At 42.1% G+C, this 26,747-nt stretch overlaps 2 protein-coding genes across 4 annotated transcripts in view; both read right to left on the bottom strand.

Annotated features, from left to right (window-relative positions):
- The window catches only part of LOC139169747 (protein mono-ADP-ribosyltransferase PARP12-like), a 42,289-nt gene extending 24,646 nt beyond the window's left edge, over positions 1–17,643 (bottom strand). The window contains exons 1-6 of the mRNA XM_070756303.1: positions 17,254–17,643; positions 13,916–14,051; positions 10,219–10,483; positions 6,653–6,745; positions 3,316–3,439; positions 561–747 (exon numbers count right to left, since the gene is read on the bottom strand). Coding sequence (XP_070612404.1) covers positions 561–747; positions 3,316–3,439; positions 6,653–6,745; positions 10,219–10,483; positions 13,916–14,051; positions 17,254–17,498 — 1,050 coding nt within the window. The 5' untranslated portion in view covers positions 17,499–17,643. The remainder of the gene's footprint in view (positions 1–560; positions 748–3,315; positions 3,440–6,652; positions 6,746–10,218; positions 10,484–13,915; positions 14,052–17,253) is intronic.
- Positions 17,644–20,195: 2,552 nt separating this feature from the next.
- The window catches only part of LOC139169749 (protein mono-ADP-ribosyltransferase PARP12-like), a 45,831-nt gene continuing 39,279 nt past the window's right edge, over positions 20,196–26,747 (bottom strand). For 2 of the 3 annotated variants that reach the window (XM_070756306.1, XM_070756304.1), the window contains exons 11-12: positions 25,651–25,802; positions 23,280–24,458 (exon numbers count right to left, since the gene is read on the bottom strand). In XM_070756306.1, the coding sequence (XP_070612407.1) occupies positions 24,196–24,458; positions 25,651–25,802 (415 nt within the window). In that variant the 3' untranslated portion in view covers positions 23,280–24,195. Of the gene's footprint in view, positions 23,032–23,279; positions 24,459–25,650; positions 25,803–26,747 lie in introns of those variants that run through there. The other variant, XM_070756305.1, reaches the window with a different exon arrangement.

The raw sequence follows: 26,747 nt of genomic DNA, 5'->3' as shown, positions 1-26,747 counted from the left end.
TTTAAATCAAGAGTCACTTCTCTCTCTCTTTTGTTTCTCTCTCTTTCCTCTCATTCTCTGCCTCAATCAATCATTTTCTCATTTCTCTTTTTTCCTCCCCTTTTTGCTCATTTCTCTCCCTTCCTCTCCTTTTCTCTCTCTCTCTTGCTTTCTTTCTCTCTCTCTCTTGCACTCTTGCTTTCTTTCTTTTTCAATCTCTCTCTTGCTCTCAGCAAAAAGTTGCAAAACTGGAACCTGAGCTTCCTTCCTCACGGCACACCTGACCATGTCTCGCGGCACACTAGTGTGCCACGGCACACTGGTTGAAAAACACTGGATTACAGGATGAATTTTTCCTAAAACAAAACTCTTTGGATAGCAAGTTTTTTGTCTCTAAGTGGTGAACAATGGATTGGTTTATAATTGATTCTATAACTTTGCATGTAACACAACACAGAGAGATTGATCTATAATTTTCAACTGAACTAAGATCACCCATTTAAAAAAGTTGCTAAGGTTGAGAAACCTGCTATACAGCATGAAGAAGACGACAATGTGATTTCAATATTAATAAGGCTTACTTTTACTCCATATTCTTTCCATACATTGTATTCATCCTTCCAGTACCAGATCCAATCTGTTGTAAGAATATAGTGTGGTGGCTTGGTCACAGAAGATGGTGTGGAAAGTCGTCTAATTTTAGCAGAGCCCCATGTCATATTGGAGAAATTGATGTTTTCCAGGTCCGGTCCTCCCAAATGGAATGTACTGTGGACAATGGGATTTTTAAAAGTGATAACTTTTTATAAAAGATTGTTCTAGCTTATTTCATTGATGGTGAGCTATAACATGCCTGTTCAAAGTAATACACAACATTTTGGTGACACATTGGCATTCACCAATCCCCAATGCTGAATGCCAGAGTTCAGGATGGCCTAGATGGGGGAGGGGCAGATAGAAATTGGTGTGTGTGTGTGATATTATAATAATAGAAACAGAGTTGAAAGGGACCTTGGAGGTCTTCTAGTCCAACCTCCTGCTCAGGCAGGAAACCCTACACTACTTCAGACAGATGGTTATCCCACATCTTCTTAAAAACCTCCAGTGTTGGATCATTTACAACTTCTGGAGGCAAGCTGTTCCATGGATTAATTGTTCTAACTGTCAGGAAATGTCCCCTTAGTTCTAAGATGCTTCTCTCCTTGTTTAGTTTCCACCCATTGTTTCTTATTCTACCCTCAGGTGCTTTGGATAATAGTTTCATTCCCTCCTCTTTATGGCAACCCATGAGATATTGGAAGACCCTCTCTCTCTCTCTCTCTCTCTCTCTCTCTCTGTGTGTGTGTGTGTGTAAAACACACCAAGAGTCAAGTTAGCCATTTTCTGAAATTTTGGCATGCTGAGCCCAAAGGATTCACCATCGGTCTTCTATTTCCATGGTCTTTTTATAGAAACTGGAATTATTTATTAGAACAGTGAAAAATATTTTCCGCATGAAAAAACCTTTAGCTTTTCATCCTTTACAATAGTGACCGAATCATATTTGCTACGAACGTTACGTTTCTAAGGGTAAGGGAAGCTAATTTAGGGCAAGAATGGTTTCACTTAAAATAAGCTTTAGCCAACATCTCAGGAACACAATCCCAAAACCAAATATTTTTGCAATATTTTTTATCTAGAATAAAGATAGACACCTTTCAAAAAATATATGCTAAAGGAGAAATCCAGAAGCATAAAGAATTCTGAAACAATTATTCCTTGAACATGTCACCCAAAATGTATTTTTAAAAGCAAAAACGATTTATAAAAGACATTGTTTCAGCATAAAGTGCTTTCACAACTACAACAATAACTAAGCATATGATCTTATTTAAAAACCCACTGTAAAGTCAGAATGGTAAGTAGCTGGCATCAGAGTCATAAAAGTAACCATTTCTATAATACTTAAACTGAAAGGACTTGTATCATTTTTATATTTATAAGATATATTAACTTACACTGGTACAGCTTTATATGCAAAAACTCTCAAACTGTGGACAGAACCAGGTTAATAATAAGTACTCTATTAGTATTAGACTTTTGCTTAAAAGCTCCCCTTCCATTATTCTTCCCATGTTTGCAAACTCAAGAGGAGAAAGGAGAAATTTAGTCTCATTGATAAAACTCTAGAGCAAACTAGGGCCAACTGAATTCTATACCTTTTGTACTTACTTCATTAAAATCTTAAATGTAGCTTATGAGTCTAAAAGTTGAATTATATGAAGCACACAATCCACTTTCAATTCTATTTACAGTAAATACATAGCGGCCCAATCCAGATTAGGATCTGCATATGGAATGAGAGATCTGCATTTTCCTCTCATCCTTCTCTAATATACAGTGTTCCCTCAATTTTCGCGGGTTCCAACTTTGCGAATAGCCTATACCACAGTTTTTTTTAAAAATATTAATTTAAAAATACTTCGTGGGTTTTTTTCTATACCACGGTTTTCCCCCCTGATGACATCATACGTCATTGCCAAAGTAATAATTTTTAAAAATAAATAACAAAAAAAATTAATTATTAACAAATAATTATGTTTATAAATATCAGGATCACTAAGTGCCTTATTCAATGGTGAGTACCAGTAATAATGGTGAGTAAATTATTGTTAAGGGAATGGGAAATGGTAATTTAGGGGTTTAAAGTGTTAAGGGATGGCTTGTGATACTGTCCATAGCCAAAAATGGTGTATTTACTTCCGCATCTCTACTTCGCGGAAATTTGACTTTCGCGGGCGGTCTCGGAACGCATCCCCCGCAGAAATCGAGGGAACACTGTATTCCTGAGCAACTGAGAAGAAAAACTCTACTGGAGAGAAACATTTTGCAAACGAAGAAGCTTGAGGGGGGAAATTTACTCATTTCCTACCTGTATCTGATTACTGTGTATTTACAGTAAATTTAAAACTAGAAACAGAGTAACAGAATATGGGATTTATGTCTGATTCATTATTATATAGGATTTTCTCAAAAATTGCACACGTTTTGTTTGTGAACTTTAGGAAGAAGTGATGGCAAACCACGTTCAAAAATGTTGCCAAGAAAATTTGATGGATTTCATGAAGAGTCAAAACTGATTTGAACCACACACACCGCCTCTAATTAACACAGGAAGCTTATATTTAAATATTTCATATCACTTTTACATAATACAATAACAGGCAAACTGTTAAAAAACAGTTTAAACATGCATTAAAATATTCAAAGAAGAAAAAACTAGCAAAACAGCATCAGTACAATTCAAGTCAAACAAGAACATGTTATTCTAAGAACAAATTATTACTATATTTATACCTTTCAATGCCTGGGTCACAGAAGGCTTTTTCAATTTTCTGCATATTGTCAATGTCTTTCCACAAAGCACCACTTAAAACTTGCCATCTATATGGCAAATGGTAGTGAACCCGGGTACATTTATCTAAATAAACAAATAAACCCAAGTTATATTGTATTATATTCTTGATCCATTAAGACACTTTTCAAGGAGAAATGTAAGAAATTTGTACTGATGAATTTGCCAGGCATACAGGAAGTGGTGAGCTTCCTGCAAATGTTCCATTTTTATACTCTTTTATTTTCTCTTTTGCAAATACAGTGGTACCTCTATTTAAGGACTTAATTCGTTCCATGACCAGGTTGTTAAGTAGAAAAGTTTGTGAGTAGAAGCAATTTTCCCCATAGGAATCAATGTAAAAGCAAATAATGCCTGCAAACCCATTAGGAAAGAAATAAAAGCTCGGAATTTGGGTGGGAGAAGGTGGAGGAGGAAGAAGAAGAGGACAGTTGCTGCTGAAGGAAGAAGGTGAGATGAGGGGCATCAAAAAAATTCAATACTTTTTAAGGCTTAAAAAAAAAAAGAGGGACTCTAAGGTAACAAGGAGCAGCACATGCCTCCCGTACACCCGGCGTGAGGCTACCTCCCATACATTGTGCCAGAGAGAGAAACCCAGGCGGGCAAGAGTGGAGAACCTCCTTCTCCTTTGACCGAAAGGCAGCTGCTGTTGCTACCTGCTTCCTCTTCCTTCCCATGCTGAAGGGCTCCCCTCTCCTCTCGCTCGCTCGTTTTGTAGCCAGCGCCTTTCCTTCATTGTGCTGACTCTTCAGTTTGGCTGAAGCCAAGTTGATCTGGCCTGGGCGAAGTGCCCCCTTTTGCCTTTCCGCGCCCAGATGCTCCGGGAGGCAACCTCGGCCCAGGTGTATGGGAGGCAGCATGAGGGAGTCACCACAGCAAAATGGTTTATTCCCTCTCCAAGCACCCAGAGAAAGGAAAACACTCTGTTTTCTCTGGACTGCCAAAGCCTCTGTAAGCGCCATGGAAATGCTCCTCTGGCAGCCCAGAAAAGCCCGAGATGGCCGGGATTAAAGGGTGAATTGCAGGAAAGTGGCCGGGCCTTCGTACCGCTCTCAAATTTCCTGGGAAATTTTTCCGGGATCGGGTTCTTAAGTAGAAAATGGTTCTTAAGAAGAGGCAAAAAAATCTTGAACACCCAGTTCTTATCTAGAAAAGTTCTTAAGTAGAGGCATTCATAGGTAGAGGTACCACTGTACTTATATACAATACATCAGCTGCATATTAACTGCTTGATTTGGACTAAGTATCAGAAATCATCAAACGTATTATGAATCAGGTCTCAAGTTTCTAAGAGTTCCGATACTGGGCTGCAAAGAAAAAAATCATAAGCCCACATAATTCTTTGCTGCATAATTAGTACAGATCTTTGCAGCCTAAATATGGTAGATCTAGTTCTTAATTATTCATTTTCACATATGTCATAACAGCAAGATGACAACCTCACTTCACAGCACAAATGTGAAATTAATACATTTTTTTCTTCTACTGATGGTACTGCATTAGAAGTGAGTGGTGGTAGAACTGAAGAAGTTCTGTGATCTACATCTAAGCTGCTCTGAAATGATGCTAAAGGTCAATTTTGTGGCATCTGGAAATAGACAAATCCAAGACTAGATTGACAAGGGAAGCCATTTTTTCTGAATGTTGATAGTCTCCATACAGATAGAGACCAAAGAGCCATCAATCTAGGGATCCTTTATTTTGAATTTCTGTATTGAGCAGGGATTGGGTTCAACATAAATCAGGGGTATCAAACTTGATTTTATTGAGGGCCGCATCAGAGTTTGACCATTGGGGGTGGGGGGGCAGGTCACAGCAGCCCTGTGCCAGCGAAAATGGAGCTTGGAAGAGCTGCACGGCAGGGAGACCACGGGCTGGTCCTTTGCTGTTTCCAAGAAGGCCTCGTGGGATAGATATAAGCACTTCATGGACTGGATGCAGGCCACAAGCTTTGAGTTTGGCACCCCTGGCATAAATGATGTTTTCTAACTCCATGATTTCAAGCGATTGGCTAAGGGCCGAATGGAGGGAATGCTGTTCTGTTGGCAGCAATGGAGCATGTAGCCTCACTCCATTGCCGCCGGGCGTGTACGCACATGCAAGTGCAACCAGTGCGATTCCGGTAAAAAAATTACCGGTTTCTTTGCTTCCGCGTATGTGCGGAAGCAAAGAAACCAGCAATTTTTGCTGCCAGAAGTACGTCCGCACGCAAGATTTTGGCTGCTGCAGCTGGGACCAACTGCAAAAGTGGCTTGCCTGAACTCCAGCCATGTGGCCACCTCTCTCCTGCGCCGCTGGAGAGGGATGCCTGCGGCACAGGAGAGCAGAGAAGCCACCTAGCCAGAGCTCAGGGCCACCTAGCCTGCTCCCCACGCCCTGGCCCATCTTCTCGGCATCCCTGCAGGAGGTCATGTGCCAGAGCAAGGTAAGGGCCAGGTGTGGTGGCTCATGGTGGAGCTGCCATGAGTGACGTCACGAGCGGAGGAGCGGCGGCAAGCGGCACAGAGTGAGGTGAGTGGTGGAAATGGCGCCAAATGGTGGAAGCGGCAGCAAGAGGGGGAAGCAGTGGCGAGTGGGGGAAGCAGGGTCATTTTGCCTCTGCGCATGCAGAAACCCGGAATTCTCACACCCGGCTCACACGCACATGCTCCCGGCTGGTTTCGGCAGTGCCCGGAATGGTAGCCCGCCCCTATTTTAAGAGTATGGTGAGAAATGATAGTACAGTGGTACCTCATGATACAAACTTAATTGGTTCCAGGAGGAGGTTCGTAAGGTGAAAACTTCGTAAGATGAAACAATGTTTCCCATAGGAATCAATGTAAAAGCAAATAATGCGTGCAAATCCTTCAGGAAAATCCCAAACTTTAGAAGGGAGGCGAGCAGAGGGCAGGGAGGAGCAGCTAAAGGGGGCGGGTGGAAGAAGCAAGGCTAGGCTAAAGGGTGAGTGGGAAGGAAGAAAGGCAAGGGGGGCGCACCTCCCTTTTCTTTCTTCAAAAGACACGTTTCAGTGCCTCTGCAAGCACCCTGTTCTCTGCAAAATCTTTCCTCCTCCAAGCCGCCCCTCCCTTTTCTTTCTTCAAAAAAGGGGGGGAAAAGAAACCCCTTCATCCCAGCAGCAGCTGCTTTGGTTCATAAGGTGAAAATAGTTCGGAAGAAGAAGCAAAAAAAATCTTAAACACCGGGTTCGTATCTTGAAAAGTTCGTTAGAAGAGGCGTTCATAAGATGAGGTACCACTGTATTCTTGGAAAGCTTGACCAAACTGGTTTTACTCCACTTACCTTGAAAGTTACAACTTTTGCTAATGTGGTATAAGCAAATAATATCTGATTCATCAATGTCTGTGGTGGAGTCTATTTGATTTTCTCTTCTCTCTAAAAAAAAAAAATGAAGTATACACTTTGACTCAAGATGCCAAAAGATACATTATTTTAATTTCCTCCAATTCTCCCAATCGCACAAGGGGGGGGGAATAATAAGTCCTCAGATCAGCTCTAGAAAATTACAGACAAATAAAAGTTGTTGATAAAAGAGGATTTCTTGATTTTATGAAGACGCCAAAGAAGAGAGCTCTGTTAAGTCTATGGTGGCAAAAAAGCAGTAGTAGTAGTTCAGAGCAGGTTTTGGGATTAATGTATTTTACTAAGGGGGACATATTTTCGTAGCTGCATCTTCTATCTTTCTCTCAGTATTTCAATATATAAAACTTTCTTAAAATCAGAAATAAAAATATTGTTTTCAACAATATTTCCTCTAATCCTCAACTTACAGATACATTGTTTTCCGCAAGGATGGTTGTGAGTTCTGTTTTACAAACACAATCAAAAAGACAACATTGTATGAAATTATAATGCAGTTTTGGTCTTGTCTTAGTATGGGATGAGAATCCAATGGTTCATGTATCCAATCAACTGGGCCAATCAGCAAGCAGAAAGGGAGGGGCAAACAGAAAAGGCTAAAAGTGCAGAAAGAAAAAAGTAGCAAAAATATAGAAAAAAATAAACATATAAAGAGTGCCTTCAAATATTCCTCATAGCAGTTATAAGTACAACTGTTTACAAACAATTGTCTCTAAAATTATATCATGAATCTCTTAATTTTATAATCTATCCTGTTTAATCATCAAAACCATAAAACATATGTTTATTTATTTTTTTATTTTTTTACTCAAAAGGCTTTTTTACTCAAAAGCGCTATTGCTAAGATGTTGTAAACCACCCTGAGTCCAAGGAGAGGGGTGGTATAAAAATTATTATTATTATTATTATTATTATTATTATTAATTGGATTTGTATGCCGCCCCTCTCCGCAGACTCGGGGCGGCTAACAACAGCAGTAAAACAGTACAACAAAATCCAATACTAAAAAAAAAACAAAAAAAGCAGTTAAAAACCCATTACAGTGATCCCCCGATCATTGCGGGGGTTCCGTTCCAGGACCCCCCGCAACGAGCGGGTTTTCGCGAAGTAGCGCTGCGGAAGTAAAAACACCATCTGCGCATGCGCAGATGGTGTTTTTACTCCCGCAGCGCTAGCGAGGAGCCGAAGATTGAGGTTCCTGTTTTAAAACGTCGCCGCCGGCATGGGCAGCTTGCCAGCACCCCCCCGGACCCCCAACCCGGGTTTGGGGGGCTGCTAGGAAGCCGCCCATGCCAGCGGCGACGTTTTAAAACAGCCGCGCCGCTTTCCAATGAGTCCCAAAGACAAACGTCAAACTTCCGCGTTTGTCTTCGGGACTCATTGGAAAGCGGCGCGGCTGTTTTAAAACGTCGCCGCCGGCATGGGCGGCTTGCCAGCACCCCCCCGAACCCGGGTGGCCGGGCGAGCAGCGAGCGAACGGCGGGTGGCCGGGCGAAGGGCGGGCGAGCGGCGAAGGGCGGGCGAGCGGGTGCTGGGGAGGGCTTCTCGCCCTCCCGCCAGCAAGAGGGGGAGCGAACGGCGTGGGCAGAAGGGCGCGCGAGCCGCGGGCGCGCGGGCAGGCAGGCTGCGGACAAGCCGTTCGCTCGGGCCGCTTCCCAGCTGAGTACTCAGCTGGGAAGCGGCCGAGCGAAGCGGCAGCAGCAAGGAGTTTGCGTGGGCGGTGGGGAAACTCCTCGCTGATGCCCGCCAAGAGAGGGAAGACCTAGGGAAGCCGCCCAGCAGCTGATCTGCCCCGCGCCATCTACGCATGCGTGCCCATAGAAAAAAGGGCACGCATGCGCAGATGGTGTTTTGACTTCCGGGTTGAAAAATCGCAAATTAGCCTGTTCGCAATGGTCAGGGACGCAATAACCGGGGGATCACTGTATATAAAAACCAATCATACATACAAACATACCGTACATAAAATTGTGAAGGCCTAGGGGGAAAGTGTATCTTAGTTCCCCCATGCCTGGTGACAGAGGTGGGTTTTAAGCAGCTTACGAAAGGCAAGGAGGGTGGGGGCAATTCTAATCTCTGGGGGGAGTTGGTTCCAGAGAGTCGGGGCCGCCACAGAGAAGGCTCTTCCTCTGGGTCCCGCCAAGCGACATTGTTTGGTTGACGGGACCCGGAGAAGACCCACTCTATGGGACCTAACTGGTCGCTGGGATTCGTGTGGCATTAATTAATTAATTAAATAAATAAATAAATAAATAAGGGTTTCCCTAAAACGTAGATACAGTGATACTTTGGTATTCAATTGAAACTCATTGAACTTAGTACTCAATGCATTTTGACACAAAAATTTTGTCCCAGTACTCACCATTTGTTTGGTACTCAATGCACAAGCTAGAACATATTGGTGCTGACTGCCTTGTGACTTACTATATTATTCCTTATGAGGACAAATTGTTTGGCACTCATCATTTTGATGTCCAAGTGTTGGTTGAAGCCCACTGCTTTCCCAATGATTCTGCTTCTTAGAGGCCATCAGGAAGTCACAAAGAAATCCTTATGCAACAACCCTCGATCCTCGCTCAACAACAGAAATTGAGACCGCCGGAATTGCTATTGCTGAGTGACACAGTCACGCGTCACATTTTATGATTCCACTGCTTAGCTGTAGAAATTCCAGCCCAAGTCACCATCCTTAAGCGAGGACTTGTAATTTGAGTTAAAAAAAAGAATGGCTGGAAACTGCCGAGTAATCATGCAGAGGGCAGAAATGAGCTTTTCAAATGTTCATCTTCCCCCAATTTTTTAAAAACTCAGCTATGCAACTCTAACGTGAAAGTAGACAAATGGTAAAATCCAATTTTTTTTACTACCGTTTCCGTGGACATGGCTTCGTGGGCATTGCGTAGTTTGGTGGACGTGGCAGGGAACGGATACTGCAAAATCTCCATTCCCACCCAACTCTGGGGCCAGCCAGAGATGGTATTTGTTAGCTCTCCGAAACACTCAAAAATTCCACTACCGGTTCTCTGAATGGCTCGAAATTTCCGCCACCGGTTCTCCAGAACCTGTCAGAACCTGCTGCCCTAATACAGCATACTTAATACTGTTTCCAATTTCATAATTGATAAACACAGCTGAGAAAGCATGGAATACCAGCAATTTTAGAGGAGACCATGCTGGTCTTATAATGCAAAGTGGACAGATGTAATCCTTGCACACCTCCTTGGACATGGGTGAATGTCAGGCTGAAATTTGAGTTATCCCAATGCAAATGGTCCTGTATCACAAACCAGCTAACTACTACAATATTAAGCAAAGAGGTGATTCTGACAGTACAGTCCTCCCAACTTACTGCTTTCCAATTATGCAAAGATGGCAACTCCCAGAATCCGTTGGCACACCAGGAAAATTAGGAATTGTATTCCCAACACCGAGGGCATCAGATTGAAAATAGCACAACAGTTGTTTCTAAACAGGATAAAGTACTTTACCTCTGTATTTTGAAGATGTGTTGTTTTTTATGTCATACACGTTCCTGTAGAACAACGGAATTTTACTAATCAAATCATGGCTCATCCCCCACTTCTCCAGTTTCTCATAACAATCAGGATTAAAAATATCATGACAGCGTTTGCAGTTAATCCAAAATCTACATTCTCCTTGGAGGTAGTACTGGCACATGTGAAGTTTAACACAGAAGTTCTTAAAGGTGCATGATCCATAAGGCCCATCCCCTTTGTTGTAATATGGACAGATCTAACAAAGAGAAGAAAATATATCAGCATCTTCGAAGCAAATGGATATATTTAGTCTATCTCTAGCCAAGTAAAGATGTAAATAGACAATTATGCCTAAATGTTCACAAAGAACATGAGACTAATCTCCAAAGATGTTTAGAAATGGGGCCAGGAACCATCCTAACAGAATACCAGGTGTACATCTTCTAGTATATAAACTTCTATTCCCACCTATGACCACTGATGGCATTGATAGATTGCTTTCTTCCTAAATGCCTATTCTGACCACTCTATGGCAATTTTCTATTGCTTTATTAAAGGAACCCAACAGCATATACTGCATTTCTTTATTATAAAGTTAGCTATACTGTAACCTTAGATTTATGGTATAAGGCAGTGTTTTTCAACCAGTGTGCCACGGCACACTAGTGTGCCGTGAGACATGGTCAGGTGTGCTGCAAAGCTCAGAGAGAGAAAGAAAACAAGAGAGAAAGAAAAAAAGAGAGAGAGAGAGAAAGAGAACAAGAGAGAAAGAAAGCAAGAGAGAGCAAGAGAGAGAGAGAAAGAGAGGGAGGGAAGGTGGGAGAGAGAAAGACAGAGGGAGGTAGGGAAAAACAGAGCAAAAAAGAGAGGGAGGAAGAAGGGAGACAGAAAGAGGGATGGAGAGAGAGAGAAAAGGGAGAGAAAGAGGGAGGGAGTGAAATAGAGCAAAAGGGAGGAAGAGAGAGACAAAAAATTTGTCCGAACTTTTTGTAGCCCCCCCTCCCCCCTCAATGTGCCCCAGGGTTTTGTAAATGTAAAAAATGTGCCATGGCTCAAAAAAGGTTGAAAATCACTGGTATAAGGTATAAGTGGGGTATAATAATCTTCCAAATAAACCTTAACCTTCATTTATTTGAAAGATTATTATACTCCATTCAATAGAGGCTTTGAAATCAAGATTAAACCAGAATAAAAATATTAAGTCCAATAATTGAACCATTTTTGTTTGGGTATTCTTTTGGCGCCTTCAAGTCAGCCAACTCCTCACAACTGACTGGACATGTTCCTGCAATTTTCTTGTCAATTTGCCCACAATGTTTAGCTATTGCCTTCTTCCTAGGGCTGAGAGAAAGTGACTAGCCCAAGGTCAGCCAATTGCTTTCCTGTCCAACATGAGACTGGAACTCAGTCTCCCCGTTTCTAGCCTAGTGCCTTAACTACTACACCAAACTGACTTTGCAACTAGAAATACTGATTTTATCATTGGAAATCGATCATCACTAAAAGTGCCACTTAATAAAGGTAGTCCTTGACTTTCAACCAGGGTGGATAAAAATCAATTTTTTTAAAAAAAAATCTAATTAAAAAAATTAAATCTTTTTTTTTTAAATCAAATTTATGTTAATAAAATGATTTTGGAGCAAAAATCTTTCTATTTAAGATACATTAGTAACTTAGTTTATTCAGAATGGAATGGAGCTTAGTTTTGTAGCATGAGGCTCTATATTCTGCAATTTTGCAACTGTCAGCGAGTCAACAATGGGTCAGAGGAGGAGCTGCTGTAGGACAGACATAACAGCTGCTCTTTAAAAATTCTGATTTAAATCAACTCAATTTAAATCAAATCCACCCTGCTTACGATTTATTTAGTGACTATTCAAAGCTACAATGGCCCTCAAAGAAGTGGCTAGTCGGTTTCCAGACTTACCACTGGTTGCAGTAACTCCATGGTCACATGACCAAAATTCGGATGCCTGGCAACCACTTCAAATTTATGAGAGTTGCATTAGTCTCGGGAGTTAGGTGATCATCTTTTCTAACCTTCTAACAAGCAAAGTCAATGGGGAATCCAGATTGACCTAACTACTGTGTTACTAACGAGTCATTCCGTGTCAAGTGGACCACCTCAAATTTTCATGAAACCTGGCACGTAGTTTCTTTATGATATAAAACTATGCTGTGTGAAATTTTAGTTCAAAAGACTAAAAATTGGGAGTTCTAGGAGACCTCAAGTAAAGGGTTGCAAAATGCTGAGTCCGCAAAAATGACATTTTGGGCCAATTTCCAGAGCTGTAAATGCGGCAGTTTCAGTAGTATGTTAGAGATATTTGGAGAATCTGCACACCTTGTAAGGCTTTATAAACTGGCAAAAACCCAGGTAGTCCTCTTACTTTTTACATGGTTCAGGCTCAAACTTTGCAACAACCCCCCCCCCCCCTCAAAAATGAATTTACAGCAATTTTCAGGCTGCTGTAGTTTCTTGGCCTTTCAGGCTGATTTTTGGCAGGTGTACTAAGTATACAGCTGCAATGAGGACTTCCAATTTGCAGCACTTTTCTTCAAGTTGCTGAAAAATATAAGAGTTCAAAGTTGGTATTTAATGGATTTTTGCCAAATTTTGGCTATTTTGATCCTGTGGGACAGCTTCAATCCTCCTCAACTGTGCGTGGGCAGCATTTGAAAAAAGAATCACTTTTGCTGCACTTGTATCAAGGGTGCAGTTCAGAAATTAGAGTCTGCCCGCAAACAGTTGAGGACATTTTTCCAATCCTTATATGAAGAGTCACCAAAATTAAAACAATATATTCTGCTCCCCCCAGAGATTAGGATTGCCCCCACCCTCTTTGCTTTTTGTAAACTCCTTAAAACCCAGCTCTGCCGTCAGGCATGGGGGAACTGAGACATCTCCCCTTGCTATGTAGTTTTATGTATGGTATATTTGTGTGTATGCTTTTTAAATAATGGGGCTTTTAGACTTTTAATGTTAGATTTGTTATTTTACACTTTTAAAATTAGATTTGTTACTGTATAATGTTTTATCACTGCTGTGAGCCGCCCCAAGTCTGCGGAGAGGCGGCATACAAATCTAATAAATAAATAAATAATATTAATAATAATAATAAAAATAAGAGAATCTGCTCTTTCTAATGGTGCTAAATTGAAGAGGATTGAAGTTGAAGATTGCTGTAAATTCATTTTTGAGGGGGGGGTTTTTGCGAAGTTTGAGCCTGAACCATGTAAAAAGTAAGAGGACTAGGTACATGGGGCTTTGCCAGTTTATAAAGCATTACAAGGTTTGCAACCCTTTACTTGAGGTCTCCTAGAACTCCCAATTTTTAATCTTTGAACTAAAATTTTGAACAGCATAGTTTTATATCGTGAAGAAACTACGTGCCAAATTTCATCAAAATCTGAGATGGTAAGGTGGGGACCACTAGTCCACTTGACACGGAATGACTCTAACTTAACAACTTCACCGATTCACTTAATAACTGTGGCAAGACTTACTTAACAATTGTCTCACTTAGGAACAAAAACTTTGGGCTCAAAAAGTTGAGGGCTACCCATAAAAGATGAAATTCTCCCAACATTGAATTTTTTGAGTAAATTAGAATGGTTCAATGGGCCACATCTTGCGCAATGGAAATTTCATTGCCTAACAAGCATCAATTGTTTGTAACCATCTCACCTCAGGCAAGAGTGAAGGATCATTCTGAAGTAGCAGTTCATTTAATTCTTGAACGTTTAGGCCATGTATTCCATGTTCTTTTAGGACAGACAAGTTGTGGTCTGTATTAATGTCATGGATAAACTTGCATGGTCTCCTAAATATTAAACATGGTTTGTAATTGTATCCAGATATAATTTTTAAACTATACAATGTTCATAGGCATGAGCAGACAGCAGAAAGTGGCATGTACACCATGGGTCTCCAACCTTGGCAACTTTAAAACTTGTGGACTTCAACTCCCAGTACAGTGTTCCCTCAATTTTCGCGGGTTCGAACTTCCCGAATAGCCTATACCATGGTTTTTCAAAGAATATTAATTTAAAAAATACTTCGCGGTTTTTTTCCCTATACCACGGTTTTTCCCACCCAATGACGTCATCATCGCCAAACTAATAATATTTGCAAATAAATAACAAAAAAAATAATTATTGTTAATAAATAATTATGTTTATAAATATCATTATTACTGGTACTCAATGGTGAGTACCAGTAATAATGGTGAGCAAATGGTTGTTAAGGGAATGTGAAATGGTAATTTAGGGGTTTAAAGTGTTAAGGGGAGGCTTGTGATACTTTCCATAGCCAAAAATTGTGCATTTACTTCCGCATCTCTACTTCGCGGAAATTCGACTTTCGCGGGCGGTCTCGGAACGCATCCCCCGTGGAAATCGAGGGAACACTGTATTCCTTAGCCAGCAAAGCAGATGATATGACTCCCCAAATCAACACTGTGGAAACTTCACACTGGACTTCAAGCATCTTGCAGAGTGTGCCTCTCCATTCTTCCTCCATAACCTGGGTCCTTGGTTTCCAAATGAGATGCAAAGGTTTTCACAGTCTGTGTTGATTTAGGGAGCCATGTCATCTATTGGTGTTGGTCTACCGTGTTGTTGCTTGTATCCTTAAGATTTTTATTAATATTGATTTTTTTCCCTGATTGCTTATTTGACCCCTATGACAATCATTAGGTGTTGTACCTCATGATTCTTGACAAATGTATATTTTCTTTTATGTACACTGAGAGCATATGCACCAAAGACAAATTCCTTGTGTGTCCAATCACACTTGGCCAATAAAGAATTCTATTCTATTATGTGCTTCATTAAGTCCAGGGTCAATGCAGCCGCCCCTACCAGGAGATTTTGGAGCACTTCATGCTTCCTTCCGCAGACGAGCTTTATGGGGGATGCTGACTTCAGTTTCCAGAAGGACTTGGCACCTGCCCACACTGCCAAAAGCACCGAAACCTGATTCAATGAACGTGAGGTTACTGTGCTTGATTGGCCAGCTAACTCAACTGACCTGAACCTCACAGAGAATTTATGGAGCATTGCCAAGAAAATGATGAGAGAAAGCAGTGGCAAACTATTTCCATTTCCTGCTAAGCAATCTGTACAACTACACCCAAGCAAGTTATCAGCAGATCTCATCTGAAAATACAACTATCTAAACTTTGTAATATAAATGAAACAGATGCTGAAATTGAAATAAGTGACTCAATTTATAGGAAATAATACATTTGTAAATAAATATATAAATATACATAAATCGTAAATGTCAATAGTTAAGAAAAAAATAGCAATAGGCTGTGAAAAGAAAAATGAACTTGTTTCAAGGGTTGGTATTTGTTGCTATGTTACTACAGTAGTCCCTCGCTATACCGCGCTTCACCTACTGCGGCTTCACTTCATCGCGGGTTTCTGAGGAAGTCGATCAGCAGATTTAAACAGCCCGCCGAACTCGATCGGCGGTTTAAAAAAATATATACTGTATATCTAAAATTGTAAATACTGTATTTAAATACTGTATCTAAAATAAATACTGTGTGGGAAGGGTTTATAAACACTTAAAACAATGAAAACTTACCAAACAATTACAATATAAATACTTAAATAAGTACTATCAGTCCATAAATTCCTCATCGCGGATTTCACCTATCGCGGCCAGGTCTGGAACGTAACACCAGCGATAGGTGAGGGACTACTGTATATGTTGTTAGTTTGTTACATGTTATATGTGTGTGTGGGGGGTCTTCTCCCCCCCTACATATATTTTTGTGGTTTATTTTTAAAATGGATTTTTCAAAAATAAATAAATAAACAGGACCCAAAATTTAGGGGTTTATGTGTTTTAAAAATAATATTTATTCATTATTCATGTTTTTTTTCCCATTCTAACCAGGTGGGGAAACTGAACAAGCCTCAGATGGATAGAACTTGCCGTTTCCAAAAAAAACCCCCAACCCTGAATGAATCTGGAATAAGAATTGCGAATTACTGGGCATCATCCCCCCTCCCCTCCCGTCATTCCTCTCTGCCGGAATTCTCCACAGAAAAATACCAATTGTGCCTCCGAGCGAGGCTGGGCGGCTCCATGTGCGAATTCCTTTCGGCCTCAATTACCCGGGGAACCACACCCGGCTGCCTCCACCGGCATATAAAATCTCCGGGCAAACAGGAATCCGCGCCAAGCAAAAGTCTTTCCCCTCCAGCCTTTATCCTCCTATTCGAATTGATTGGGATGTTTCTGGTGTATGAATGCAGCAATTGCATTCTGGTGCTATATTGGGGTTGCAACTCTGGAGTGACATCTCTCACATCTGGAGGGTACCAAATCCACTGTGGGTTGCCTAACCCTTCTCAGACCTCCCAACATGTCTTTTTTATTCTATATGCTGCTGAACTGGGTTTTTATTATTATGAACTGTTTTTATTATTAGGAAATTTATTGATTGATTATTATGAAATGTTTTAATTAATATTACGAAATGCTTTGATCTGCTTATATTGTTTTATAATTATTGTTTGCACCAATGTTTTTATTATTAGGAAATGTATTTGGCCGATGAATGTCTCTCTGAATGTGTAGGATGGGTTTTAACATATCTGGGGGTTTTAGATTGCTTGTTTAGTGTAAATAATTGGATATATCTATTATATGCTGTTGTTGTTATACCTTGCAAGCCGCCCCGCCCCATATAAATAATGATGATGATAATTATTATTATTATTATTATTATAATTATAATTTTATTGATTACAATGAAATATTTCTTAATTATTATGCGATGTTTTAATCTGAATTATAGATTATTATTTTTTGTTTCATGGGTATCTGGGCATAGATAGGCCCCCACTTTTTTTTTTTCATGGGCATTTATGGGCCCCAATTTTGTCAATTTTCTGCCCCTCCCTCCTGAGGAAGTGTCAAGGCTGCAACCCCCGGTCTTTCTCTCCCCTCTTTCCCGCTCCCCCTTTTTCCCAAGCTTGGAGAGGGGAGGGGGGCGACGGGCTCACCTCGCGGCCTGTTCGCGGCACCCCCCGTAGACGAAGTACCGACAGAGATGGAGCCGCCGGCAACCCCCGTCGCACTTCCCTTTGCTTTGATCCTGGCAGAGCCGCGCCCCGGTGGTGGCCACGACGATCCGGTGCTCTTCGCCGCCGGCCGCCGAGAGAAGATCCTCCGTGCGGGCCTCCAGGGTGAATTTCGTCTCGTCCTGGAGCAGGGGGTCAAAGTCCTCCAAGGTGCATCCCTCCGTCATTGTGGCCCCCCTTTCCCCCCGTCCCGCTTCTTCTCCCCTGCGAACTGCAGCCCACCCACCCAGCCGCTCCCGGCCGATCGATGCTTCGGAATCCCCGCCCTCTCCAGAGCCCTCGTCCCACCCCGTTCGGGTTGACTTTCTATTCTCGGAGAAATGAAACCGAAAGCTGGAGCTTCTGTATATGAAAAGGTCCTTTAAACATGGCCACTTTTAAGACTTGGGGACTTCAACTCCCAGAATTTCTCCAGCCAGCTTTGCTGGCTGAAGAATTCTGGGAGTTGAAGTCCCCAAGTCTTAAAGTGGCCGAGTTTGAGGAACTCCTCGCAAAAGTGTCTTCGCGTTGCTAAGCGATGGAAGGCTGGGCGGGAGTGAAATTTGGATTTGCGAATTGAGAGCCGGGAGGGCCTGAGAAGCAGACAAAAGCTTTTAGGCATCCAACAAAGCTTTTAAAGCAGAAATGATCCCACATGATGCTCAGGGATAGTGTCTGTGGGAATTTTCAGTCATCATTGGTTGTCCCAAAGGTGCTTTTTCAAGAGGCAACTGGACTTTTTATTGGTTTTTATTTATTTATTGTGTCAAAACATTTATTTATTGATTAGACTTCATGACTATATGAATATGGTAGGAAGCACAATCAGGTTAATAGAGCTAGAAGGGACCTTGTAGGTCATCTAGTCCAGTGTTTTTCAACCAGTGTGTCGTGCCACACTAGTGTGCCGCGAGACACAGTCAGGTGTGCCGCGAAGAAGGAAGCTCAGGTTTCGGTCTCACAACTTTTTGCTGAGAGAGAAAGAAAGCAAGAGAGAAAGAGAGAGTGTGAGAGAGAGAAAGCAAGAGAGAGCAAGAAAAGAGAGAAAGCAAGAGAGAGAAAGCAAGAGAGAGAAAGAAAGAGAGAAAGCAAGAGAGAGAAAGAGAGAAAGCAAGAGAGAGAGAGAGAAAGCAAGAGAGAAAGAAAGCAAGAGAGAGAGAAAAAGAGAAAAGGAGAGGAAGGGAGAGAAATGAGCAAAAAGGGGAGGGGAAAAAGAGAAAATTATTGAGACAGAATGAGAGGAAAGAGAGAGAAACAAAAGAGAGAGAGAAGTGACTCTTGATTTAAAGCATATGATAAAAAGCACCCAAATAATAAGAGAAAACCCCCCCAGCCCTCACCTGTTTTTGGAAATGGTTCAAGAATGTGTACACACACACACACACACACAAGAGGGGGAGGAGACAAGGGTGGAAAAAGAGAGGAGAGTGTCTTAGGGTGTCATTTTGGTCGGTGGTGTGCCCCAAGATTTTGTAAATGTAAAAAATGTGCTGCGGCTCAAAAAAGGTTGAAAATCACTGATCTAGTCTAACCCCCTGCCCAGGCAGGAGACCCCACACCACTTTGGACAAATGGCAGTCCAATCTGCCCTTGAAAATCCCAAGTGTTGGAGTGCTCACAACCTCCGCAGGCAAGCTGCTCCGCTGGTTGATCGTGCTCACTGTCAGAAATGTGAACAAGATAGTAGGTATGGGATAGAGTAGACATAGTAGCCAGTGAAGCTTTCTCCTCAGTCTTTTAGCAAACTTTGTCGCTGGCATGTTTGCTGATCCTGGACTAAATAGCTATGTATCTCAGGAAGAACAGTAAGGCCAGGATAAATAGCCAGCCTACATTTGATCATAGGTGGGGTTTTTTAATGAAATGTATTTTTAATGCTGACCTGATCTGAGTCCTTTCTATGTTGGTTAAGACACACAGACTGGTACATAAGGCTGTGGGCTGGATCTGGTCGGATCCAGCCCATGGGGCCATCCTAGAAAATGTAAGGGGCCAGCCCACATCGCTTTAGCCCAGTCTACTTAATGCAAAGAGGAAACATTGGACCAGTGTGGCCTTGGACCAGTCTATCCAATGCAAAGAGGAAACATGCCAGTAATTTGGAGTGACATCAAGCTGGCCACGCCCATCCAGTCCACCATGTCCAGAGTGGCTTCAAGCTGGCCACCCCCACCCAGCCACACGCACTCAGTCAGCCATGCCTGCCCACCCCCCACCCCAAGGTCAACCACAGCTATGATGCACCTTCAATGAAATTTAGTTTGACATCCCTGCTATAAACAAATAGCAACTTATCTGCATTCTGTAGTGTAAACCAGTGTACGACTAGAGTAGACTGCATAACGCTCTAATTTATTTGCAAAATTACATATTTTCAGTCTACTACCGCTATTAATCTGAGATTTCACTTTCAAAATGAACCTGCCCCGATTTGATACAGTGCTGAAACTTGCAACATACATTAAAACTTCTTTTAAAACCCCTTGGTGGCTTTTGAATCAATATTATTTGTTATAAGGCATCTATCTTGACATTTTCAGCAAACAATAAAGCCAACTTAAATACATGTAAACTTTATAGCATCAACCTATAATTTACGCTTAGGGATAGATATGTTGGGAAGCATGTTTCCTCAAAGCAAAATCAGATATCTGAAGCCCAAAAACCATAAAGAGTTTTACAGCTGCAGCTAGATATGGTTTGCTCTAAGAGTTTCATTGCAGACCTGCGAAATTAATTACAGGACCCATTCAACTACATCCATCATATTGTCATTAAAGGGCTGTGTCTTAGAGTTTCAATAACACATGATTAACTCACCACAGCCGACTATATATCCATTGAGATGCAATAAAACAATATTATCTAATACAACCAAATAAGACTTCTTTACGAAAGTTTATTTAAGCAAATGGCAAGTTCATATTCCTAACATATATTTTACATCCAAACTATAAAAATGTTGGACCCTGGTGACAGGAGAATTCTGGGATAAAAATTTTTGTATCATTATATACAATGATATACAGTGATTATTATTATTATTATTATTTATTAGATTTGTATCTCCGCAGACTCGGGGCGGCTCACAGCAATAATAAAAACAATGTACAATGACAAATCTAATATATTTAAAATATCTAAAACCCTTTATTTAAAAATGAAACATACACAGAAATATACTATACATAAATTATATAGGCCTGGGGAAGATGTTGTTATTATTATTATTATTATTATTATTATTATTATTTATTAGACTTGTATGCCACCTCTCTCTGTAGACTCAGGGCGGCTCACAACAGTGATGAAGGCAATACATAACAAATCTAATAATTAAAATCTAAAAAATAACAATAGTGCATTTAAAACTCTAAAAACAAGGAACCCCAATATATAAATACATACATACAATCCTATCATACACAAATACTACATAGGGAGGGGGAGATGTCTCAGTTCCCCCACACTTGACGACAGAGGTGGGTTTTGAGGAGTTTACGAAAGGCAAGGAGGGTGGGGGCAGTCCTGATCTCTGGAGGGAGCTGATTCCAGAGGGTCGGAGCCGCCACAGAGAAGGCTCTTCCCCTGGGTCCCGCCAGACAGCATTGTTTAGGCGACGGGGCCCGGAGAAGACCAACTCTGTGAGACCTAACCAGTCGCTGGGATTCGTGCGGCAGAAGGCAATCTCGCAGATATCCTGGTCCAGTGCCATGAAGGGCTTTATATGTCTCAATTCCCCCATGCCTGATGGCAGAGGTGAGTTTTAAGAAGTTTACGAAAGGCAAGGAGGGTGGGGGCAAACCTAATCTTCGGGGGGAGCTGGTTCCAGAGGGTTGGGGACACCACAGAGAAGGCTCTTCCCCTGGGTCCCGCCAGACGACATTGTTTAGTCGACAGGACACGAAGAAGGCCAACTCTGTGGGACCTAACTGGTCGCTGGGATTCATGCGGCAGAAGGCGGTCGCGGAGATATTCTGGTCCGATGCCATGAAGGGCTTTATAGGTCATAACCAACACTTTGAATTGTGACCGGAAACTGATCGGCAACCAATGCAGACTGCGGAGTGTTGGTGTAACATGGGCATACCTAGGGAAGCCCATGATTGCTCTCGCAGCTGCATTCTGCACAATCTGAAGTTTCCGAACACTCTTCAAAGGTAGCCCCCTGTAGAGAGTGTTACAGTAGTCGAACCTCGAGGTGATGAGGGCATGAGTGACTGTGAGCAGTGACTCCCAGTCCAGGTAGGGCCGCACCTGGTGCACCAGGTGAACCTGGGCAAACGCCCCCCTCACCACAGCTGAAATATGGTTCTCTAATGTAAGCTGTGGATCGAGGAGGACGCCCAAGTTGCGGACCCTCTCTGAGGGGGGTCTGTAATTCCCCCACCCCCCAGGGTAATGGACGGATAGATGGAATTGTCCTTGGGAGGCAAAACTCACAGCCACTCCATCTTATCAGGGTTGAGTTTGAGTCTGTTGACACCCATCCAGACCCTAACAGCCTCCAGGCACTAGCACATCACTTCCACTGCTTCGTTGACTGTACATGGGGTGATGTACAACTGGGTATCATCAGCGTACTGATGATATCTCACCCCATGCCCCTGGATGATCTCGCCCAGCAGTTTCATGTAGATATGAAATAGCAGGGGGAAGAGGACCGACCCCTGAGTCACCCCACAAGGGAGAAGCCTAGAGGTCAACCTCCGACAACCCCCCCCCCCCCCTAACACTGACTGCGACCGACTGGAAAGGTAGGATGAGAACCACTGAAGGACAGTGCCTCCCACTCCCAACCCCTCCAGCTGGCGCAGAAGGATACCATGGTCGATGGTATCGAAAGCCGCTGAGAGGTTTAGAAGCACCAGGACAGAGGATAAACCCCTGTCCTGGGGCCGCCAGAGATCATCCATCAACGCGACCAAAGCAGTTTCTGTGCTGTAGCCGGGCCTGCATCCTGACTGCTGAGGGCCTAAATAATCAGCTTCTTCCAAGGACCGCTGGAGCACCACCACCTTCTCAACAACCTTCCCCATAAAGGGAAGGTTGGAAACTGGGCGATAGTTGTTGAGAACTCCTTGTAGGGAGCCGGGAAGGACCCCCTTCCCAAAGAAGCATTGACAATCTCCTGGACCCAGCTCCGTGTCACCTCCCTGCTGGCCGAAACCAGCCAGGAGGGACACGGATCCAGCAAACAGGTGGCGGAACTCACAGCTCCAATGGCCTTGTCCACTTCATCAAGTGTCACCAGATCAAACCCTTCCCAGACAGGTGGACAAGTACGGGCCCCAGTCACCTCAACTGACTCGTTGTCAGTCGACTCTGTTTTCCAATTGGAGTCAAGGTCCGCCCGGATCCGAGCGATTTTATAAGCGGAAAATGTGTTAAAATCCTCGGCACTACTCTGCAAGGGCTACCCAACTCCCCCCTGGTTAAGAAGGGAGCGGGTCACCCTAAACAGAGTGGCCGGACAAGATTTCGCTGATGCAATCAAGGCGGCATGATACACGCATCTTGCCGCCTTGAGCGCCACTTTGTAAGTCTTAATATGAGCTCTTACAAGTGTTCGATCGGATTCGGACTTACTCTTCCTCCATCGCTTCTCTAGACGTCTCTTCTGGTGTTTCAACTCCCGGAGCTTCTCGTTGAACCATGGAGCTCTACAGGGTCTAGTGCCACAGAGAGGTTGCAACGACGCAATCCGGTCAAGAGCTTCCGCTGCAGGCGACAGGAGAATTCAAGGATAAAATTTTTTATATCATTATATACAATGATATACAGTGATATACATATCACTGTGTCAAAGAGGAAGCATGAGGGTTAGCAAAATAAAGCAGAGAAAAATGCTACAATAGCATTCCCCAACCTGATGTTTTACAGCTGTTCTGGAATTCCATGTTGAGTATAATGAGTATTCTGCAGTCATACACAAGGTTTTTTTTTAAAAAAAAAGCATACTACAAAAAGACATTAAAAAGCATTTATTTTTGGAATCTAAATGACATATTAATGTCGTTCACATGGAATGTCAAGATTCAGACAACATAATTGAATCTGAACGATTCCTCTACCCTTATAGCCTTAGAAAGATGGACCAACATTGAAAAAGATTATGTCAATACTAAAATATTAAAATCTGCAAAAACAGTAGAACTGTTTCAAATGGAACATTAGAGATGATTAAAATCGACGCTTCTTCATGCAGGCTCTTGATGTAATATCTGGTATTTATAGAGATATCTAATGCTTCAGATCTAAGATTGTTAGATTGTTTCTGAACACATGTGAGTGATCACACACCTATGAGAGTAAGGCACATATACATAATACAATGTCTTATGTACATACAGGGTATATACCCTGCACCTGCAGCTTTTTAAACCACTGCAGACCTAAGTCATAATTAATGCAAAGGGATGGGGTGGGGAATATTTTTTAAGGCTAAATAAGCATTTTGGGCGTTGCTCTTCTAAGGAAACCTAGTCAATGAGTTGTCTATGATTCCACTAATTCAATTTCCCTATTGAATACAAAAGTTATCATCTTGGATTTCACATGACATATAGCCATCAGAACAAGCATAATAGAAGCAAAGTTTTTCCTCCTTGAGAAAGCAATGTCTCTTCTTTTAAAAAAAGCACTTAACGTTCATAGTTATTGAGCCTTGACAGTAAAAATTAAGTCTGCTTTTTACATTTACGAAGCCAATTGCAGGAGGAGGATATCTTTCTAGTCTATTAAAAGGTTGTTTTTTTTTTAAAAAAAATCACTCAACAAAATGCTGATGCTGCTAACACGACAGGCTAAGGTCCTCAATGGTCATTCAGAGAGTAGCTCATTTAGCAGCGTGTTAAACCGGGAGTACAGGGTCTACTTACAAATTTAATTTTTGTATTCAATCAGGTATTCTGGATAAATTTGGTGCTTCTCAAAAATGACAAAAATGGAGGGATTTGTGACACAGTTCACGCAGCTGTTGTAGAAAAGGCTGCTCTGGTTATTTTTGGAAGGGGGACGGAGATACAACGAACTGCCAGTTGTAAAATCTCCCACCAATACTTTGGCGAGAAACATGGACTTGATTGAAGAACTGGCCCCACCACCGTAGTGATCAGAATACGCAGCATCCCTTGCAAAGTAACTTCCTATAAAGAAGAAAGAGATAAGGAAAAAAGAGACTGTGCTACAAATTTCAACAAACTAGAAGTGCAATTAGTGGCTTTAATGCCAAACAAGGATTGGGAAGACCCAAATTCCAATCCATACTGGTTTGGACCAGTTGCTACATCTCAGCTCGGTGAGGATAAAACTGGAGAAAAAGATTATGTGTGCCAGCCAGCCTAACTTCCTGGCTACCAGGATATAAAGGCTGCAAAAAAATCTAAAATTTTGTCTTCAAGCAGGGTCAGTCTAGACTAGTGATGGCAAATCATTTTTCCTCTGGGTGCTGAAAGCGCGTGTTTATACACTATCGCGCCTATGCAAGTGTCCACACCCATAATTCAATGCCTGGGGAGGGCGAAAATTGCCTCTCCTGCCCCTCCGGAGGCCCTGTAGAGGCCAGAAACAGCTCATTTGCCAACTTCCGGTGGCCCCAGTAGGCCTGTTTTTCATCCTCCCCAGGTTCCAGAGACTTCACTAGAGCCTAGGGAGGGCTCCCCCATCCCTCTGGAGGCCTTCTGGAAGCCGAAAATGCCCTTCCAGAGCATCCGTAGGAGCAGAAAATCACCTGGCCGGTATGCACAGACATGCCGGATCTGAGTTAGGGCAATGGCTCGTGTGCCGGTAGATATGGCTCCACATGCCACTTCTGGCACCCGTGCCATAGGTTCACCATCACTGCTCTAGACACAAGAACAGCTGGATCAGCATAATCCAAAGGAAGAGCTGAACCTTCCATACTTTGAATGTTAGGTTTTATGGGTACTATATGCAGAGGGGGGTTTTCCCCGTTAAATACTTTACTACAACTTTCTTTAACCAGATGCCTTCAGCTGTGTTAGATGTCAACATCAGTAGTGTGTTCTAAACCCCGATGCTGCTGGTTCACTCATGAGCATGCATGTGCAATCCTTCTGACCATGCACAGAAGGGTCCCAGGTGGGTGGAGCTTCTCACAGCCACCGCTACCAGTTCATGGAACAAACCAGGAGCAACCTGCCACTGGCCAACATCCATTATTTCTACCCAAAACAACCACTGAGGATAGATACTAGAACCCAATTCAGCAACATCTGGATGGTCAGAGTTGCCCATCCACTTTTGCTAACATCTGAGTACAAATAAATGGTGTAGGAGTATAGGAAGTGTATCACCGTCAATTAAATTATTACACACCTTTGCCGTAAGCTGTACCATGAACACCACAGATCCTCCAATCGAAATTCTGCTGGCAGATGGCATCAACGTGGCTATTACTTGTTCCATGAAACAGGAGCCTTTCATCTACATCCTTTCCTCCATTTGCCTTCTTCATTTGTTCTTTCTGCCTATAAACATTTTTTTTTAAAAAAAATGGCACAAATAAGATCACGGGAAAATAAAATAGAACTGGCAAGGGGATACCAGATGCTAAGAATCCTACCCAGATAATGAACTCTCTTAATCAGTATTTCCAAACCTCAGCATCTTTTAAGATACCTGAACTTCAACTCACAGAATTCCCCAATGAGCACAGTTGACGAGAGAATTCTGGGAACTGAAGTTTACATATTTTTAAGTTGCATAGGTTGAGAAATATTGCTGTTAACCATGCTCTGTTCTAGGGATGAACATTAATGGGTGGTAGACTCCATCAGAGAAGCAAAAGAAGTAGCCAAGGGTCGAGACCCCTGGACTAGAATAATCTACAAAGATACAATTTCCATTAAATGATGTTGAAGGGGAATAGTACTTCATCATGTTATGGTAAAAAATTTAAAAATCTATATATTCTAGCATTTATTTCTGAATGTATTAAACAGAAAAGTGTGCAAAACTCAGAATATACAGGTTTTTTAAAAAATTTCTTGGTGTTTCCATAAAATTCTAAAAACTGAAGTTAAATCAAATATTTTTATATGTTAGTTTGGTTTCTTATTTAGGGCTTTTCCAAACCCAGATCTCCTTCCTTCACATTATACCTTACAAAGAGGAGTTTTGGAAAGATTTCCATTAGTCAGAAAAATCTCTTTGAAAGAAAAACTCATTCCCTTTGAGTCTTCAATATGTATCCCAGAGGCTCCTTCTCTGCCTACAGAGCTCTTTTGCTCTAGACTTGCAACATGTAGTAGCCCCACGAATTGTGCTTCTTAATGTCAGTCAGTGTTTTTCAATTCAAGATGTATGAACTTTAACTTCCTCATGTCTATCATCTAGATACCAAAGGTGCTTTTCAAAAAGCAACTAGACTTTCTTGGAGTTTTTTTCCTTGAAGACATTTTGCTCATCATCCA

This window comes from Erythrolamprus reginae, chromosome 6 (genome assembly GCF_031021105.1).
Source record: "Erythrolamprus reginae isolate rEryReg1 chromosome 6, rEryReg1.hap1, whole genome shotgun sequence".
Lineage (NCBI taxonomy): Eukaryota > Metazoa > Chordata > Lepidosauria > Squamata > Dipsadidae > Erythrolamprus > Erythrolamprus reginae.
This window is presented reverse-complemented; position numbering and strand designations above follow the sequence as displayed.